The 21108-nt window shown below is 34.7% G+C and overlaps 1 protein-coding gene across 2 annotated transcripts in view; it reads right to left on the reverse strand.

The window, feature by feature from the left end:
• LOC125241203 (laccase-1-like) overlaps window positions 1–21108 on the reverse strand; it is a 216675-nt gene that overhangs the window by 5891 nt on the left and 189676 nt on the right. For both annotated transcript variants that reach the window (XM_048149575.1, XM_048149569.1), the window contains exon 9: window positions 5161–5263. In XM_048149575.1, coding sequence (XP_048005532.1) covers window positions 5161–5263 — 103 coding nt within the window. The remainder of the gene's footprint in view (window positions 1–5160; window positions 5264–21108) is intronic.

The raw sequence follows: 21108 nt of genomic DNA on the forward strand, positions 1-21108 counted from the left end.
GCAAAAATAAAAAATCCAAAAAAAATGTTTTATTAGGGTACATGTAAAGTGGGGGGGCTGATACTTTTTTTCATTCCAACCCCAACGTGTGATATATTGTTGGATAGGTATTTAAAAATGAATAAGGGTTTACTAAGATCGTTTTTTGATAATATTAATATTTTTGGAAATAATCGCTCCTAAAAGAAAAAAGTGCGCCCCCCCCCCCCCCCCCTCTAACTTTTGAACCATATATTATTAAATTAAAACGGGACTTAATCGCGTAAGACTTACGTTTTATATTTAACCCGACGTTTCGGACATGACATTACGTCCGTGGTCACGGGTAGACTGGCTGGGAGTTGTATCAACATCTTCTAGCTGTACGAGTTTTTCGAACTACCCGCACTTGATTGTCATCAGTCACTTTTACGCTAGGGTTGCCACTCTGCCTACATACAACACTCACGACATCCGATGGTATGGGACGGGAAGTTTTCTCACGTTTACACTTGCTAATCACTGGATTCCACGAAGATGAAATCCCTTGCCCTTCATTTTGATTGAAATTACGATGTTTCCTGATTTCAATCACTTCACGTACTTTCCTGCTATAGTAAAGACGTTCAGTTGAAAGGACTTTGGGATTATGCAGTTCAATCCAGTGGTTCGGTCCTGACTCTAGCAAATGCTCGGCAACCGCAGACTTTTTTAAGTTATACGCGATTAAGTCCCGTTTTAATTTAATAATATGAGTGAAGATCGTGTTAGTTTAAATCAATATTTTGAACCATATGTTTAAAAAATATGAAAAAAATCACAAAAGTAGAACTTTATAAAGACTTTCTAGGAAAATTATTTTGAATTTGCTAGGTTCAGTAGTTTTTGAGAAAAATACGGAAAACTACGGAACCCTACACTGAGCGTGGCCCGACATGCTCTTGGCCGGTTTTTTTATTCTTAAACCACAAGCCACTGATTCTACTTTTTGTAATAGGAGGCAAAAAAGCCGACATGAGACAGGTCGCCTGATGATAAGCGATCACTGCCGCCCATGGACACCCGAAAGAAGAAGGGTTGGAGGTGCGGTGCCGGAATTTAAGATGGATGTACGCTCTTTTCCTTGCTCTTTTCATGGGTCGTATCCGGAAATACCGCAGGCGAGAGTTCATTCCACAGTTTAGCCACAGTATAAAAAAGAGTATTATCATACAGTATGGCCACTTCCGCTCCCCACTGAAAGTGCCGCCCACCCCCTCTCGGTTACCTGACAGTTACCGCCTGTCAAAAACGCGAACAGTCGACCTGTCATATGTCACTCATACAAGCATAGTACGCGTTCACCTACACGAGCTTAGACTGTGTGCTAGGAACGCGCCTCTTTCATATAATTGATCGCCAGTGTCCGAGGTGTGGTTTAGCTGTGCGAGGCAGGAAATAATTAAAATACAAAGTTTCGCGTTTCCTTTTTAATGAATATTCTCACCCGCTTCAAATGAAACTATACAACTTTTCCAAGTTAATTATTGTCGTGTAAGTTGAGCGGTTAAAACTTGACAGTCCACCGTCCGTAAAGTTCAGGAAGAAAAAGGAAAAGGTTAGAAAACGAACAACCAATGGAACCCGCAAGTTTCTAGGAAATTATCCGCAATATAGCCGGACTCGGCTGTGGAACATATTGTATTTATATATCGCCACCCTTTATTCGATCTGCTGACCAATAGCCTGCTGCTAACAATTTGAGGCGAAGCCGAAAATTGTTAATAAAGACGCCACAAATATTTGTGGCGTCTTTATTAACAATTTTCGGCTTCGCCTCAAATTGTTACCCACGCCTCTCGCCTGTTTTAAACTCTCATGACCTCTCTTAAACACCAGTTTCATAATAGTATTTTATGCAACAGGCGTTTAAAGGAGGTCAAAAAAGACGAGTGGCGTGGGTAACAATTTGAGGCGAAGCCGAGAATTGTTATTAAGACGCCACGAGTATTTTTTGACTCAGTTAAACACCGTTGCATACAATACTTTTTCTACGACCATGCACTTACTTTTGAATAGTTTTCTAGAATAACTTTCGTGAAATCCGCACTGTTTCCTACAAGTATTTTGACTTGTCTTCTGCAATGTTTCTGCACTCACCCTGTCGCTCGCACTCCCCCGCGCCGCCGCCCGCCCCCGGCCGGCGCTCCGCGGCCCGCTATATCCCTTAACGGCTACCTAACAATGCTGTAAGAGCTATATCGTATGCGTGGGTGCGCGGGGCGCCGGCCGGGGGCGGGCATCTTTTATGTAGGGTTTTAACGATCTATGCACGACACGGTAAATGACGAATAACAACACGGGAGTAGAAAAAATACTAAAAATATTCTGTGTTCTAAGTTGCTGTTACAAAAGCAAGGTTTTAGAACAAATGTCATGTTTACGCTAAAAATCCCTTAAAATACTGCTGAAAATCTCTGTTACGCAAAAAACTTGTAGTATGTACTACTTATTGTATTTTTGTTACATTAATCAGGTTTCGGTCAAACCTTCGTTCAGCATTTGTCATAATATAGTAATATGTTGTACAGTTTTAATATTCGTACTTTACAATTTAAAAATCGCAGGCTTTTTGCTTTGGTCATAACCAAGGATTATTTATATAAGATTTACATTCATACTAAGAATCGTACCTCCATTTTTTAGCGCCATCTATTAAATACTATCATAACTGTACTGCTGATGCCTACAAATTTATTTTTTATTATAAAAGAATGTCATTTGTTCTTATAAAAAATAAAAACACGCAAAAATATTTGGGGAAAATATGATTTTGGCCACTTCAAGGCTGCGAAACAGCGCCATCTACTTTTAAGCCTAGAAGGCCCATACATTTTGTGAGTACTTTTTTTGTTTAAACCTGTCCCGGTGTTATATAGTCCTTGGTCATAAAACTCATAAGTATTGAAACACAATTGTTACTTTCGAAATATTTCGCAACTATTTATTCACTTGAAGATTTGAATTATAATGTTGGTATTCCGGGTACGAACAGCTCACAATAGTATACCTATTGATGACAGCTGACATCTACACAGAATTAAGCGAGGAATGTGCTTGACTGAGCTTTACAAGTTTCTCCGAAACATCGAGGCAATTGAATCCGTGATCGCTTTGTAGGTTACTCTATTCCTAGTACAATAATAATCATTCACATACAGTATAAAATATTAAAATATGACGATGTATTAAATATGTGTAAACTGGGGGGGATAATAATATGGGGATATTACGACAACGACATTCTTTGAGGCTGTCATCGTACTAAATGTATGCGAGTTTAAACTTAATACTGTTTAGTTTTACTCATTGGTAAGTAATACACGATATAACTTGGAAGCCTTCCAATATATACAGAATTATCGCTTGGCTACACTTAACAAATACAATCTGTATATAACGCACATAACGCTCGCCGCTGCACCGCACACCCCTTTAACCTTCATATATTCCAACAAGAGCCTCTGCCATGACTATCAAAATTTTTGACGTTTTATAATACGTTAATCGATAGTGTAAACGTCAGACGAAATAAAACCGGTTCAAATTTGGATCCCAGCGGAACTCCTCATATAACATTGCACTGAAGTATATCATCTTATCATCTACATATTTGACAACCGGTTTGGCTCAGTCGGTAGTGACCTAGTGACCCTGCCTGCTAAGCCGCGGTTCTGGGTTCGAATCCCGGTAAGGGCATTTATTTGTGTGATGAGCATAGATATTTGTTCCTGAGTCATGGATGTATTCGATGTATATAAGTATATATTTATCTATTTAAGTATGTATATCGACGCTTAGCACGCATAATACAAGCTTTGCTTAGTTTGGGGCTAAGTTGATCTGTGTAAGGTGTCCCCAATATTTATTTATTTATTATTTATTTTATCTACAGTATATGGTATTAATTTGACGTCCAAAAACTCGGTTACGTTGTGAATGACCTTGAACTATGAAATCGCGTGTAAAAGCTAGTACATAATACTCGTGTAATCTTAATCCCGGAATCCCTATCAGCAGCCACGTGCAAGACATAACGGGATATCATTTAATCTCTGAGCGATTATCTGTCTGGCGAGCAGCCAGCCGATGTTGCGGCGATAATACCACGCCTGCTTGGTTCCTGATGGTCGATTCTGTCTCAAATATATATCTGCAGTGTCAGCAGATGATTGGCGAGACAGGATGTTACCGCAAGATAGATCACACGGCCTCTTCTAATTGTATTAATGACATAAGGACGGGTAGTCAATCTCGCGGCGACATATTCTCGCGCCAATCATGTGCTCCTCCTGTGCGGTTACTGGTTAAGACTTTAATAACCCCTTTTCGTATCGTAGAACTTGACTGTGGGATAGGGGATCAATTGTGGAGTGGGCGATGGGCTAGCATTAGCAATCTTTCACTGAGATAGCAGATTGATTTCCGGTGGTCGATTCTGTCTCTAATATAATTTATGTCTGTGTCTGGGAAATTGACTGTGGCCCTTTACACGCTTAAAATGTGGAATTGATATTTGAGCATTTCTTTTTTTTGCCACTTTTATGAAGTGTGATATTTTTGAAAAAAAAAAATGCTATTTCTACTCAGAATTACTAGCCTTTTCAATCCTAGTAGTTAAAAAAATTGTCCCATACGATTTTTTCTTATTTTGTTACCATTTTCCGTACATTTTGTATGGGGTAACAAAAAAGGAAAGTAACAAAAATGTATGGAAATTCTGGGACACTTTTTGTCTCCCAGTGAGATTGAAAGTACTGATTACCAGATTCTAAGTACCAGATTCTGAGTACAATTGACCTAAAATTCCCTAAAACAATAAAAAAAAATTATTGGCAAAAAAAAAGAAATTCTCATTTGGCTCTGGTACAAACAGTTTTCTGCTGAACGATTTAGTTTAGTATACATACTTATATGTAGTTTTAATCCCGGAAATCATCCCTTTTAGAGTGTACAAATGATCTCACTATACCCCGAATGTATCAGACTTGAGTCAGCACCTGTTGACAGTATACCTCTTTCGAATTTAGGACTTATAGTGCTAATCGCTTAGCTTCATGAACACAAAACGGACCCAAAGCAAGCCAAAACTAGTAGGAGACTGCATGGAACAAATCTTCAAAGAACGCAACAAAGTCTTACCAATCCCTCGTTATGCAGCTCTTTCCAGGTGGGGTCTCCTGGGGGCTCCGACTCCATCGCTCCCTCGTAGTGTAGAACTGCCACCTGCTTCGCTTTTGTGAACCTGGGAACAAGGTTTTATGACTTATTGCTAGTACTACTTAGTGTACTTAGTACTAGTGGTAGTAGTAGATTATTTGACGTTTTCTATCACTCACTGCATCACCTACTCAAATAAGTTCTTTTTTGTGTCTTGTCTCTACTACCCAAAGGTTGTCTGGAAGAGATCGCTCTTTAGCGATAAGACCGTCTGTTGTATACCATAGTTAATTAAAGTTATGTGCTTATTTTTTAATGTCATCTTGTTAGATTAGTGATCAATAAAGAATATTTGTATTGTATTGTATTGTACATACTAGTACATTTATTTCAGGATTATGAGATGTAACTAGACCAGAATTTTTAAACTTGACATGACGTCAAAGGGCTTTATGTATCATTTGTAAGAAATAATTCACCTACAGTTAATACTTTTTGCGACCTTCATACCTACATAATCTACATATGTTTTTTTTATTTATGTTTGTTTGCATCTTGCGCGTAGTATCATTGTACCTATACTTTACAAAAAATGTTTGGATAATAGTATAATAGAGAAGTTTCTCAATATTCTTATACTATAATTTTACAGTTTTACAATATTATTATATCAATATCATAAATTAGTAAACTTAAGTGCCAACAGAAAAAAATAATACTATTTACGAGTAATTATTTAAGTACCTGACAATTTTCTTTAGGTACGTAGGTACCTAAAAAATGTTGTCATAGCTAATCCATGCTAATATTATAAATGGGAAAGTGTGTGTGTCTGTTTGTTTGTCCGTCTTTCACGGCAAAACGGATCGACGAATTCACGTGACTAGTGTAGTTTTAGTGGAGATGGTTGAAGGGATGGAGAGTGACATAGGCTACCTTTTCGATACCTCCTAAGTATACTGAGCTAACTGCAAAATCACAATTTTACAGGAGAGGCATTCAAAGGTATAATGTGTTGTAACTAAAGTATGCGTAAAGATATCTTTATCAAACTTATAAGTATTTTATATGAATATATCCTAGTCTTATCTGCATTCATAGAATATAGCTATAAATAATAGTTTTTGAGATAACTTTAGATACTCCAGTTTACGTGTAATCGACTTGCTGTCATTCTTGGTATACTGGATCAACTACCACTTGCTCCAATATACGTCGTGGCATAATAATAGAGGATAATCAATATATTTGTAAAATAAAATACTTTTTTTACATAAAATATATGACAAGGTACTTTGTTTGATATATATACTTGTATAGTAGGTAATATACTTGTATGTATAGTAGGTAAGTACTCGTTTTCCGTTTGATGTGTTATATCTATAACGATTTATCTGTAATGTGAAACAGTAACTTGTGGGTATTATGTTATTTTTATTCTATTTATATATATGGGTGTGTATATACAGATAATTATGTATATTGAATCTGTTTCTATAATATGTTTTCTTTTTTTTTATATTATAGGACACATTTTTTAATAAGTAAGGTCAGGTGGGGTAAGGGGGACTATGGGGGAAGGGAAACACTGATTGGTAACTCTGAATTCATAGACTGTAGCTGGGTCATTTGGTGGTCGGTAAGGTACTACCTAGGATTTAGTTCCAAAACAAAAACAAAAATAGCGCTAGCTCTAAGGAGTGTGCGTCCTTGACAAAAACAAAAAATCAGTTGTCGTGCTACAAGACCACGAGTTGGACGAGTATTATTTGTATAGTGATTTGGGTAGCAAAAAGTCATGTCCGAAGACTTTTGATATCTGTAAATATTCCTTTATATGTTTAATGTTCATGTCTGGTATTTGAATTTGAGAAAACTATGCTGTAAATATGAAAATTCAACGTGATTCATAACACAACCTACAAATGACATACCGGGGTAACGGGAACTACCATAGCCGGGGTAAGTGGAACATATGTTTCCTTTTCCCGATTTCAGGGGTCATGAACATTTTCAGAGACACATATTCTATAAGTACAGAAATTTTGTATTGATCCAAGCTTCAGTATTTTAAATACGAATAATTGCTAATAATTAATAGTCGTTCTTTAATTTGCAATTACTGAAATTTGAATTTTCGAAAAAAACTTGTAAAAAAAATCTTTAAAAACAATTATAATTTTTAGTTAACCACCCCTGTCTCAAGCCCATATGTTCCTCTTACCCCGAATTTCAATTTATGTAAATATTTTCTATTTTAAACTATATGTCAAAGAACCAAAGTCTCCATTTGATTGATGATGTTTTTTTTAATTCACATTGCCGGTATAATCCACACTAGCACCAATACTTTGAGATTTTAGCGAAGTGTTTCCCTTACCCCAAAACCCGGGAAAGGGAAACGGCAGGACCAGCCTAAACATTTTATCAACTTTCAGCTACATGCAATAAAGCTAGTTTAAAAATTAATTTCGCCCTAGAAAGCAGACTTAAAGAAGCATACTTTGTGTCGGTCAAGATGAATATACGACATTAAATAAAGTGATTAGAGCTCGATGTAAAATATAAAAAATGAAGTATGTTTCCCTTACCCCACCTGACCTTAAATGTTAAAACACGAAATTAAGTATATAGAATCAAAATCATTTTTTATTATGTAAGAAAATCAACACATTAATCACATACTTCATACATCATTCGTATGGTTGCATCTATGTTTTATAACAAAAAAATATACTTAATCAGATACTACCTACATATTGTTTTCTTAAGAACTGGATTTCTTATTTTAGTTAGTCAGCGGTAGGTAGCTACTCAAAAATACAACGCAATTCACTTTTGGACTGTATACATATAAATCAACAAAATAATATATCGTTACTTAGAAACTAAACAACAGGCCCCGTAGCCGAATGGCATTTCTCCGACGCCAAACGAAAGCGATACGCCGCTGGCTCTGTCGCGCCAATACGCAAGCGCGATAGAGATAGATATCTACTAGCGCTTCGTTTCGTGAGCGTTTCGTGAGCGATTGTGCCATTCGGCTAGCCACCCTGTTTTGCCTACATTTAATAAAGATATTTTTTCTTATAAATAATAATATAGGAACTGTTTCAATGGTTTAATTTAGGAATCTCAAAAGAGATCACGTTTTTTCTATAATATAGGTACCTTAGTATACTTGGGTACCTATAGGGTAGACCGAGGCTATTCGGATGAGCGGGCAAATCGGATCAAGGTCCGAAATCTCTTAGTATATTGCAATTTTTTTAAAAGTAATCGATCGAAGACTAAGAGGGATAGTGTGGTTCAACTGAAGTGCGATTAATTTGAAGAGATTTTCAAAACACTAAGAGATTTTGGACCTTGATCCGATATACCCGGTGATCCGATTAGCCTCGGTCTACCCTATTGAAAGGATTGAAAACATAAATCTTTATTAATTGTTTTAAACAATATATCTAACTTAAAGGTACTATAACTTAAAGCTACGTACCCTAAGAATTTAATCAGTCTTATTTGAGTATTATAAAACAATAATTATGGCACTCGATAGTAGGTAAATTACCAATCACTTTCGTTTTCCCACATGTTTGTTTTTAATCTATGTAGGTAATTAAACTGTTGTAAAAATCATGATATTGAGTTGGAATAATACCACGTTGACATAAATATTTAAGATCTTTGAATTTGTCTTTATCTACAGGGTGTTTGGTAACCGGATGCAAAGCCGAAAGTATGAGATAGTCTAGGTCATGTAGAACATTTTTAGCCATACTTGTCTTAGACAAATGTTATTTTAATTTTTTTTTATCGTACTTTGAAATCACTTAAATCATTTACATTTTCATGTAACTAAAATTTTAAATCGCTGTCAACTTGTTTTCTTTAGACAAAGATGTTTGAAATCACTTTTCTAGTGTTTGATAGACATTGCACAATACGAAATAAAACAAAAAAATCTACCTGCAGTAAAAAAAGTACTAATTATCGATTTAGTCTGAAGTTTTGCAGTTTTCTCCGACAAATCTTAAAATTTAAATTAAAAAAAAAACTAATAACATTTGTCTAAGACAAGTATGGCTAAAAATGTTCTACATGGCCTAGACTATCTCCTACTTTCGGCTTTGCATCCGGTTTCCAAACACCCTGTATAGGTATTGGCTTAAGATAAGCCAGTTTAATATTGTTGAAACCGGTAATTAGCTTCTCTTTTTGAACATATCGTTTTTCCGACTCAAATCTTGGCTCGATCGATTTTTGTTCATGTACATCTGCAACTACTAATAATTTTTCATATTCCACTACATTAGGTGAGGAACAGCTGCGCTCCACTGAAAAATCATCGAAAAGTACACTTTCAGAAAACTCCACTGGCACTAGAGGTTCCAACTCAATTCCAAGTCTTGGCGAGTTTTGCGATATACAGCTTTGATCTGATGCTATATCTTTGAAAAGTGTACTTTCAGAAAATACTCCCTGTTCTAGATGATCTAAGTCCATTTTTTCTAATAATGAAATTTCGCCTCGAAAACCTTCAGTTTCTAGAGGCAGTGGTGACACTAAAACAAAACAACACTGTTAGTTCTTAGAAACCTATAGTAAACATTATTATAAAACAAGCCATTGACAAAGTTAAATGCATAAAAAATAATCTAATTTAATTACTTACAACTCGATTCACGGTTTTGAGTTTCATTTAAAACCAATGCGACTAAATTTCTTCCTCTCGTCCTCTTCATTTTGCACTGATACTATTTATTCACATGCAAACTAATGGTGTTATGGTATAAATAAGCTTAATTTATCAAATATTTAGCAACGAAAACCTATGCAGCGGTAATCATCGGGCAGACATACTGTTGCAACGTGCACTCATATCGACAAGAAGCATGCATACTGAGCTAACTACCAGTTACACCACTCCTGCGCCGCACTTGCGCGATACTTGTACCGCGTACAATGGACCAAGTGACTTAGCTCAGTATACAATGTTCTCACTTAAAAAATGGTGTTAGTTACAATCATATACGCTGTTTTATTTTAAAAACTAACAGGAATTTCAGCTCAAAATTTTTATGGAAGATAGATTTAAGTATTTTAAACGAAAATATGAAAAAAACCGATTTTCGTAAAAATGTTGGTTGGCTCAGTATACTTAGGAGGTATCGTTTTGTCTCTTTCTAACCCCCACTTCCCTAAAATGGGGGGTGGAAATTTGTATGGAACATTCCGTAATTTCCGAAATTTAACGCGAGCGAAAGCTAGTAGTAAAAAAAATATAAAAAAAAAATAAAGCTAGTTGTCAATAATTCTGAAAATGAATTTTCATTGAGACTGTCGTTTAACGTGGCACCGGCACATAATATCAATAAAGTGAGTGATTTGTACCTTATAAAGGTTTGCTAAGATTTATCAGTACTTCAATCAGCTTAGAAAAACAAAGCGTCTCAAATAAACTTTTAACAGTTGAAGTTGAAAATCTGTCTTGCAATAAGTACTAACATTTCAAGAGCAAATGTATCAAACAAGTTTCAAACCAATTTATATTTAATCAAAAGTTTTTGAGAATGTTCTATCAAAGCGAATCTTTCTTAAAGAGCCTATTGTCATTTGTTTCTATTTGTAGTTTTTGAGTTAACTCAATATAGCCTCATCTACAGGGTGTATTCTACAGGGTATAATTTTTATAACCGACGATTTTATTTAAGGTAGTGGTATTTTAGCTTATGAAGGCCCCAAAACAATATAAAAGTGTGCCTTAATTTTACCGAATATTTTCATAAATTTCCATAAATTATAAACACTAAACACAAAAAATCGCTCTAATCCTCCAATCACCTCGACCGCATGTAATATCAACTCAATGGATCGTCGTGTGCGCACCGCACACGTTAGAGACCATTAAACTAAATTAACTAATTAATTAAACAGAATAAAATGGGTAAAGACTGAGTGCGCAAAATTAAACGAAATATGATGTTGTATGTTTTTTTACATAGCTAGCCCATAATAATCTAGAAATCTTTGCCGGTTATTAAAATTACATTTTGTATACACAAATACATAATATATAAGATAATAGTAGGCCTTACACTCTGTCCTTTTTAGTATTTTTTTTTTTAAATAATGTAGATGGGCATTTTCAGAATTTGGGCGTATTAGTTGTTAGCAAAAATTAACTAACTCACTGTCAGTTTTGTGACGATAATTAAGCATGAAATTTCAATAAAAATATTGTTTTTGTGTTAATTTCATAAACTTTAAGCGATAATCTACATTCAGAATGTGAAAAAAAAAATTTTTTGACAGATTTTATGCTTAAAATTGTCGTTACAAAACTGACAGCGAGTAAATTTTTGTTAACAACTTACGCTAATTGGGGGGGACACAAATTCTGAAAATGCCCAGATGCAACGTGTGTCGATTAACCAACCAACCAACCGACCTGTCACTGAGCGACCTGTCTTTAACCTTCTTATTTGGTCGTGTCATGCTTTCATGTAGCCTCAACTAGCGGAGCCTTTTGAGGAGGGTAGATTTTGTTAACACTTCATTACTACATCACTATCACTACATAGTATAAAACAAAGTCGTTTTTTCTGTCCCTTTGTCCCTATGTATGCTTAAATCTTTAAAACTACGCAACGGATTTTGATGCGGTTTTTTTACACAGATAGAGTGATTCTAGAGGAAGGTTTACAGTGCCGGACAAAATGCATCATACACCGATATATAAAATAAACTTTGTATCATAATTTCTTTACCCTCAAACTTAACATCACAGTTGTGTTGGAAAACTTTTAGCTAATTTCATGGCGTACAACATACAGACAATAACATATCAATGATTGTACAATTATTTTTTACATGGGTATAAATATAAATATTAGTACTTTTGGCTCTGGACAAATTTGATCATACAGTAATTAAAATACGAATGAAATGCAATGTATAAGTGTGTATGGCTTTCATCTGCTTTAGATATTGCTGCTTGTCTCGGAGGAACATTTTAAGTTACAAACTGAAGGTATTTATCTAACCCAAGCTTTTTCCTGTGTGCCTATTAAAGTAGGCAAAAGTGGGTATAATTCAGAATAACATTTGATATTTTCTTTGTTTTTCCAAAAACTTTCTTAAATTTTGGCTAGGATTGATAACATGAGACTATGTTAGCCATTGAAGCTACTTAATCCTATGAATCACAATGAACGCATGAAATAGACATACTAGTATTTTCTTTCAGTCATCTTTATTAAACACATCATATATATATTCAGACGGGCGATGGCTGAAAGACAATACCAGTATGTATATCTCATGCGTTTGTTATGATTAATAGGAATGAATAGCTTGAATGGCTAACATAGTCTCTGTAGTATATAGGTGTCTCGAGTACATATGGCAGTCGGTGTCCGAGTGCGATGGAGCACGGACGTGCGGTGTGTATTGGCGAGCCAACCCGATGTATATAGTGTAATAGCGTGACATTACAAGTGGCGACGAGGATAAAAGCAAGTACTTACCACGTGAATCTAGTATTCGGAAAAGATGGGATAGAAACATAAGTAACATAACCTATAAAATCGAGTAACGATGCGCCATGATGCACCGTTATCTTTTTGTAAACAGGTTTGGTTACCTGCCGTTTTAAATTACTGGCATTCTTAGTAGTTTCGGAACGTAATGAAGCTAAATGAAAGTGTTCATTAAATACTACAAAGCGAAATGATTATAACGGCAGTTTTTCAAGAATTAAGTCAAAACCAAATAAAAATAAATGAAATGTTATTTCTTTCAACCGTGCGAATATAAACCTTAAGCAGGTAACCGAACGATGCAATTAATAAAATGTTTGAGGCAATTGACAACATACGGCCAGCCTTCCTAGATTGTCATGCCTATACATACAGGTGTCGGTGTGTGGCTCCTACCTACCTAGTAAACGGTTTGGTTACCTACCTAGATTGCCAAATGTTTTTAGGTACCAAAATGTTATTTGAGTTTATGTGTAGTGGGTTTATAAAATTGATTTATTATTTACATAAATCACAGCCCGGAATCATTACAATAATTTCCGTCCAACCAAAAGAAATTATATTTATTTTTAATTAGTGAAGTTACCATCTACCTGTTGGTTGGTTTAATACACAAAATTATGTGATGTTGCTAAATTTATGAATGGTTAAGCTATTTACCTAAATAAGGCATTTACTTGAATGATAAAATGTTGTACAACCATCACACTTAAATGTCCTATGGTAGCATTAGTCGATGTTTGAGAGTAAGGTGAAAACCAAAACAAACTAGATAAATACTTACCTAAGTATACTTCCTTACAGGGGTGAATTTACGTAAAAGTAACGTAAGTCACGACTTCATTAAGTGGTTATTTGAACTACAGCTGCAAATGAAAGGATCTATGCATATGTCGGGAAAGTAACACTTATTTAGAGATAGATTATCACTTGAACGTGAATCTTTTGAATTGATTGAACATGCCATAAAATCGTGACTAATACTCTTGTCGCGGATTGACTTACGTAATTTTACGTAATACGACATTCCTAACGCCGATTTCGAGCAGTTTTATCTGAGTATTTAATTACTTAAAAACCAGAAAACTAGATGGGTTCACATTAAGTGCTAAATAGACCTACTTATAATAAATAAAGAAATCCATTTAAGTATTAAATTACTTTGTCAGTAAAGTCGGCAGAAAAAAAGAGGCATTAAACGGATATGCAACTCTGTACATTCAATTGTATCGAACATTTAATTGGCACCTAAGTACTATGAAATTTTATGCCATTTGTGGCTGAAAATAAGGCATTAAATTGCGAATTTGGAAACAGCACATGGAGGTGCACTCTGTACATTCAATTATATTGTTTAGTATCGACCATTTAAATGGCATCTAAATACTATGAAATTTTATGCCATTTGTGGCTGAAAATAAGGCATTCAATTGCGAATTTGGAAACAGCAGATTACAGAATCTGGACATTTAATTGTCATGTGTGTGAATTGGATAACAGAAATTCTGGTTATTAAGCTAGTTAATACAGCAGATTACCGAATCTGGACATTAAATTGTCATGGAAAAAAAACCTACTGGTAACAGAATAACAATGACCTGACCTGTACAGTGTGCACGGCTCATTCAAAGCAGATAAAATGTATCTGGTCATTAATTTGACATGACTTTAGCCTTACGAGGATAAATATAGATATATGTGGAACCAGCAGATTACTGAATCTAGACATTTAATTGTCATGTAAAATAAATGAAAAAAAAAACAAATACTTACCTTGGTTAAGGCAGATATATTTATCTGGTCATTAAATTGTTGTAAACATAGTTAAACAGCAATTAAAAAAAAAAAAAAAAAAAAAAAAAAAAAAAAAAACTGAACATTGAATTGTTGCAAATATGAGCTTAATGATAATAACCTAAACACGAAGTAAATTACGGTTATACTGGTTGAACGTGCGCTTAAATGACGCTTAGATCAGATGATAAATGCTATCTGAGCCTTCAATTGTCATAATAGTAGATTGACGTCGGTCAATAAATATCATTAAATTGAAACCAAAATAAATTACACATATGAAAGAAAAAATACCAAGGCATCCAGTGCCTGAGAGTCTGAGACAACTACCCCAGTAAAACACTCAAGTACAATGACTGAGTACTTTGAGATAGCATAAGTTGAAATATTTTCAATATAATATATTTTGACTTGTGTTAGTTAGAATCATTAAATTGATTGGGTACAGGTTGCCCCAAGAAAGTCCAGTATGGCTTCTTAATTGTCGTTGGAGGCATTTGACAGCGAAGGTGATCCTACATCAGTAGGAGTTCGGTGGTAGCGCTGGAAAAGAGCACTCTTTATATACCTAGATGCCGCTAACGTCAATCAGAGTGAAAAGAGTGAAAAAAAAAAAATAAAGACAGTTCATTGGTTTGACATTGCATTGTATATAAAAAAAACACGTAGTGGTGCAGCTGAATTGAATAAAATTAAGCGAACGCTTGATACATTTCAACAACGCGGAAAAAAAAAGAAGTTGCTAACTCTGCTTACCGTCAACAAGGCTTTGTCAGTATGGGTGACCTCAAGAGAAAGACATGCCTATTTAAGTTGATCTATGATAGATTTTCAAAGACAATCTACGTCAGTTGAAAATCATTATAAAAATATATTGGTACTGAAGGTACTCGTTATCAGTTAGGGTAATAGGTACATACTGCAGAGATTCATGTAGGTGAATCTCATACAAGTCAGGTGTCCAGTTAAAACAAATAAACTAATGGATCTGTGAGCCTCTATTGAACTAATATAGAAAAAAAAATAAGAAATAAAAATGCTGAACTTGTTTGCGTAATTTCACGGGAGGATATTGAAATGTGGTCTCTCTTTCGTGAATACATATTAAATTTGTATAAGATTTTCCAAGCGAACTAGTAACCTAAGTTTGTAAATTTATAAAATTAATAAATCTCACTAGTGACCTTATTTCGTCTGGTCAAGAAAATGAACAAAAGGACAACAATCAGCGGCTGAATCAGCTTTGTCTGTAGTGATTGTAAAATGTTAAATAATCACATATTTCAATGCTTCACGTCAATTATCTAGGTACCTAACTACTTACAATGCACATTATTTAGAAGTTAGGGAACATGATTCTATTCTATATATAAATGGATTGATAGACGGATGTGAAGTTAAGGGTACAACTGAGAGAAATTTGCCTTGTGAATCTAACAAACTCGTCTTGTTGCGTGTTTATCTGTTTGAAACAATAGTATTTTAGTAAAGGGAATAAATCACAATATTGATGATACAAGTCGAATTTGTACGAACCTAACAACAAGGTCAAACTTGTTAAAATATATTTTATTGAATCAGCCAAACATATGTTTAAATCAATATGTGACATGTGCTTTTACAAAATCGACTTGTTGGTTTAAATAAAAGATTGGTTCAAAAAAAAAAAAAACAATAATATTTCCTCCCACGAACGCTCCGGCTGTGGAATGAGCTATGTCAAGGTATTCCCCGATGAACTACAGTATGGGGTTCTAAAAAAAAAAAGGAGTATACAAGTTTCTAATGGGTCGACGACGCGCATGTGACACCCCTTGAGTTGCAGGCGTCCATAGGTTACGGTGACCGCTTTCAATTAGGAGGCCCTATAACTGTTTGCCACCGACGTGGTATAAAAAAAATGTAGAAGGAAGTGTAACTACACTTAACAACATCAAACTTGTAGTTGGAATGAAAGAACACGTAGGCGCAATTTTAACAAAAAAAAAAAATAGAAATATTGAACGAACATTAAATCTAGTTGTTTTTCTCTCCGTGTGACACATAAATAAACGCTGAGTCTGTCAAGATAATTATAACATCTCCTGAAGGAATTTAAAGACACAGCTGCAAAAACAAATTCAAATCGTGGTACCTGGGGAGAAACACTGTGCTTACCTACTACGAGGTAGTTACCTCGTAGTTCGGTGAGCTGTATAAGTATTCTGTTACTCCTGTTACTCCGGTCAATTTCAGTATGACTTGATGCCTTGTAAATGGGCATGCTGATTTGTTCGGTTAACAGCGCAAAGAAAGTAAATGAAGGAGATAATATTTGGGTAATAATTTAGATAATATTTTATCAAAGGAATGGAATGCACTCCCACCATAGATGTTCCCAGAAAAATACGACCTCGGTGTCTTTAAGATAAAAGTGAATATGCTAAGTATTACTGAATCGGTGAGCTCCATCTTCGACTATATCTTCACCTTCCATCGGGTGTGACTATGGTCAATAGCCAATCAGCCAAAAAAAAAAAAAAAAAAAAAAAAAAAGTGGTTTTGTAATTTCTTTAATAATCATATTATAAAATAGCCTAGCCTAAGAGTTAAGATCTTAAGATAGATAAAGAGATAATAATAATAAAAAAAAGATGTTGATAAAATACTTTAAAAGAAAAGTGTTATCTAAAATATATACATACTGTGTAGATATAAATCGGATGTTAGTATAATTGGGTCAATTGGGTAAGCACTTCTTAAATAGTATATGAACAGCTATCTATTTTAGAAAATTAATCGTTGATTACTTTGTGTGGTACAAAGTATCTACGAGAAAGAAAGCTGATCATGATGAAACAAAATCAATAAAACGATAAAGTGGATACGTGACCCTGAATAGGATTTTAATGCATATTCTATATAGTATCTCTATGTATTACAATGCAATGAATCACGAGCCCTTTCGATCCAGAAAAAAAAACAGTAGACAGTAAAAGTTTTAATAACTATGCACTGCAATTTATAATTAAATTTATGAGTAGATCTAACTAAACATTATAATATCCGTAAGTATTATGAATTGCATTAGATGAAATGAAAAATGAAATAAAATGAAATAAATGTTTATTCAAAAACTAAACCTACAACTAAATTTATCTTCTGCCAAACCAGAGTATGGTTTGTCGGCAGACGAGGCTCCAGATACATTAGGTTCTATAACTAAATACTTATATGTACTATTTACTAGTTACTAGCAATAATAGGTGCATATAATGAAGTATAGGGCCGATACAATCAGTTATCAATGTTATCATCAATAATTACCTAATATACATTAGACGCCTGACAAGCGACCTATTAAAAAAAAATAATAATAATGTAAATCATGAAAAGGTATGAAATTAGTGAAATATTATTGTACGAGCCGTACACCTTAGATGATATGATTCTTGATGGTTGATGGTAGTCTTGATAGAAACACTGATTTTTGATACACTTATAAATTTATTGATAACCAAGGTATACTGAGTACTAGCTAGGAGCACGTATAAACATAAACTAATGCATAAATCGATGTATAGCGTAATCGCAAATACAGCGATCAATCAATCAATCAATCATTATTTATTTGCAATAAAACATAACTAAATGCATGCAAATGCAATCAAGCAATGCAAAGCAATTCTAATCAAGTCATAATTATATTAATTTTAATGCTGACGCGAGAAATGTGCGATGCTTGCATTGTACAATTATATTGTATGCTATTGAAGAAAGAAAAAAAAACAATCGTATATGTATATAAAAAAAATGTACTAATCTAGTTTTCAAAACAGTCTGAATTAAAAAAGGTAACAGATTTAAAGAAGAATTAGAATTAGAAGAAACGTAGTTCATTAAAAAGAAAAAAAAAGATACACGGCACAGCATGGCAAGTATTTGAATTAAAACTAAATTGACCTATTATTTAAATATTTATAAAAAAAAAATTAAAACAAGAAAGGGATGTAGTATATAGGTGTCTCGAGTACATATGGCAGTCGGTGTCCGAGTGCGATGGAGCACGGACGTGCGGTGTGTATTGGCGAGCCAACCCGATGTATATAGTGTAATAGCGTGACATTACAGTCTCATGTAATCAATCCAAGCCAAAATTTAAGGAAGTTTTTGGAAAAATAAAGAAAATGTCATTCTGAATTATACCCACTTTGCCTACTTTAGTAGACACACAGGAAAAAGCTTGGGTTAGATAAATACCTTCAGTTTCTAACTGAAAATGTTCCTCCGAGACAATCAGCGATATCTAAAGCAGATGAAAGCCATACACACTACTACATTGCATTTCATTCGTATTTGAATTACTGTATGATCAAATTGGTCCAGAGCCAAAAGTACTGATATTTATATTTATACTCATTTAAAAAAATAATTGTACGATCATTGATATGTTATTGTCTGTATATTATACGCCATGAAATTAGCTAAAAGTTTTCCAATACAACTGTGATGTTAAGTTTAAGGGTAAAGAAATTATGATACAATTTTTCTTTTAAGTATATATCGGTGTATGATGCATTTTGTCCGGCACTGTACATGTAGGTATAGTACCCGTGTGAAGCCGGGACGGGTCGCTAGTATTTCAATAAATAAAGATACAAATAACAACATTTACAAATAAAATTTACAAATAAAATTTAAAATCGATTTAGGGTGTTTAAAATTCGAAATGTTCAGGTTATTTACGTGTTGGTCTGTTTTTGGGGCATTACGACCGAGCATTTTAATCGCGGCTAAATCCAATCAGTCCGTTCCGGTAATTACACCGATAGCAGTCGGCTAATGTCCTGCGACTATATTCTGATACAATACATTCAATTTGATTGTTCAACATGTTATAACATATACAGAAATAATACAGTCATTAAAACATACTAAAAACACAGATTAAAATCTTACAAATAAATTTGATGCATGTACCACTTCATAACTTTTTAACCCCCGACGCCAAAACGACATGTCTGTCTGTTTGTCTGTGTGTGTGTGTGTGTGTGTGTCTGTCTGTTTCTGTGTGCATCCTGGCTCCCGTACAGAAGAACCGAATTAGTTTCTTTTTTCAGCTGTCCACTATGTCGGGGGTTTTTGCAAAATTTTAATGTTGTGGTTATGTCATATTGTATTTTAATCTGGGCAACCGAGCTTCGCTCGGTTCTGTTTTGTATCCTTGACATGTGTCGCCATCTAGTTCAAAAATGAATAGTACCTACATCGAGCGAAAGAATTCTCAGCCTTAACAACACAACTACTCCACACGAGATGGCGCGCATTTCGCCACAAAAACTCAAATAGTGTATTTTCTATTCGTTTTAGCTTTGACCTGTGTCGCCATCTAGTGTTTGCAATAAATAGTACTTACATTGACCGAAAGAATTCTGTCTTAACAGTACAACTACTGCACACGAGATGGCGCGCGAAGAAAAACGCATGAAAACTCGAAAATTCGCGTTTTCCGGGACCTAAGGATAAGTTAGACCGATTTTTCACCCCCAAAAACCCCCACATAACAAATTTCTGCGAAATCGTTAGAGCGGTTTCCGAGATCGTCAGTGTAAATAAATATATATATAAATAAATAAATAAATAAATAAATATACAAGAATTGCTCGTTTAAAAGTATAAGATTATGTATTTGTATTTTAAATGAGAAAAAAAAGTACTCAAGAGAGTAGCACTAAAGAGAAATGAGTGATGTAGAGACTTATTTCTACTCACACTATATGTAATGCCGCCTCTCGGCACAGGATTAACACCTTTAGATATTTCTACTATAATATTTGGGGACGCTGCGCTGTTTACATTCTCATAGAATGCATAGGTATCATTCTCCTAAGCTTACGATGTTATTACGATACAGGTAAGAGAACGGGCGGAATGAAACTCATCTAGTGGTTAAACATTAGTAAATATCACAACGAACAGATATTACTGCAAATTGCTTTAAAATATATTTTCTCAAACATGCAATGAAATATTGTCTTTACGTTCCTTAAAATGGGCTGGGAAGTATCGCTTTTTGGGCGCAACAACTCGAGAGGACTGTAAAGGGATTTCATATTATTTTTCAGGCCTAGGCCTGCAAAGTAACTTTTTTTTATAAAATATTGTCCTTTAGAGCATTTTTTTTTATTTCATTGTATGTTTGAGAAAAGCACTATACATGCCTCGGCGTGAAAACGGATTCCCGGCCTCGTATCCCTATCCGGCCTCGCTCGCACGCTCGCTCGGCCGTATATATCCACTTGGCCGGAAATCCTCATTTTCCCGGCCTCTGATGTAATGTACTATTAATAGCTTTTGCCCGCGGCTTCGCTCGCGTTAGAAAGAGACAAAAAGTAGCCTATGTCACTCTCCATACCTTCAACTATCTGCACTTAAAAAATCACGACAATTCGTCGCTCCGTTTTGCCGTGAAGGACGGACAAACAAACAGACACACACACTTTCCCATTTATAATATTAGTATGGATAATGATACCGACAAGATGAGAACAAGGATGTGTATGAAAAGGTAAAGAAAGAGAGGACAAACGTAGGTACGAAAATTATGTTTTTATTTTGC

Source organism: Leguminivora glycinivorella, chromosome 2, assembly GCF_023078275.1.
Source record: "Leguminivora glycinivorella isolate SPB_JAAS2020 chromosome 2, LegGlyc_1.1, whole genome shotgun sequence".
Taxonomy (NCBI): Eukaryota; Metazoa; Arthropoda; class Insecta; order Lepidoptera; family Tortricidae; genus Leguminivora; species Leguminivora glycinivorella.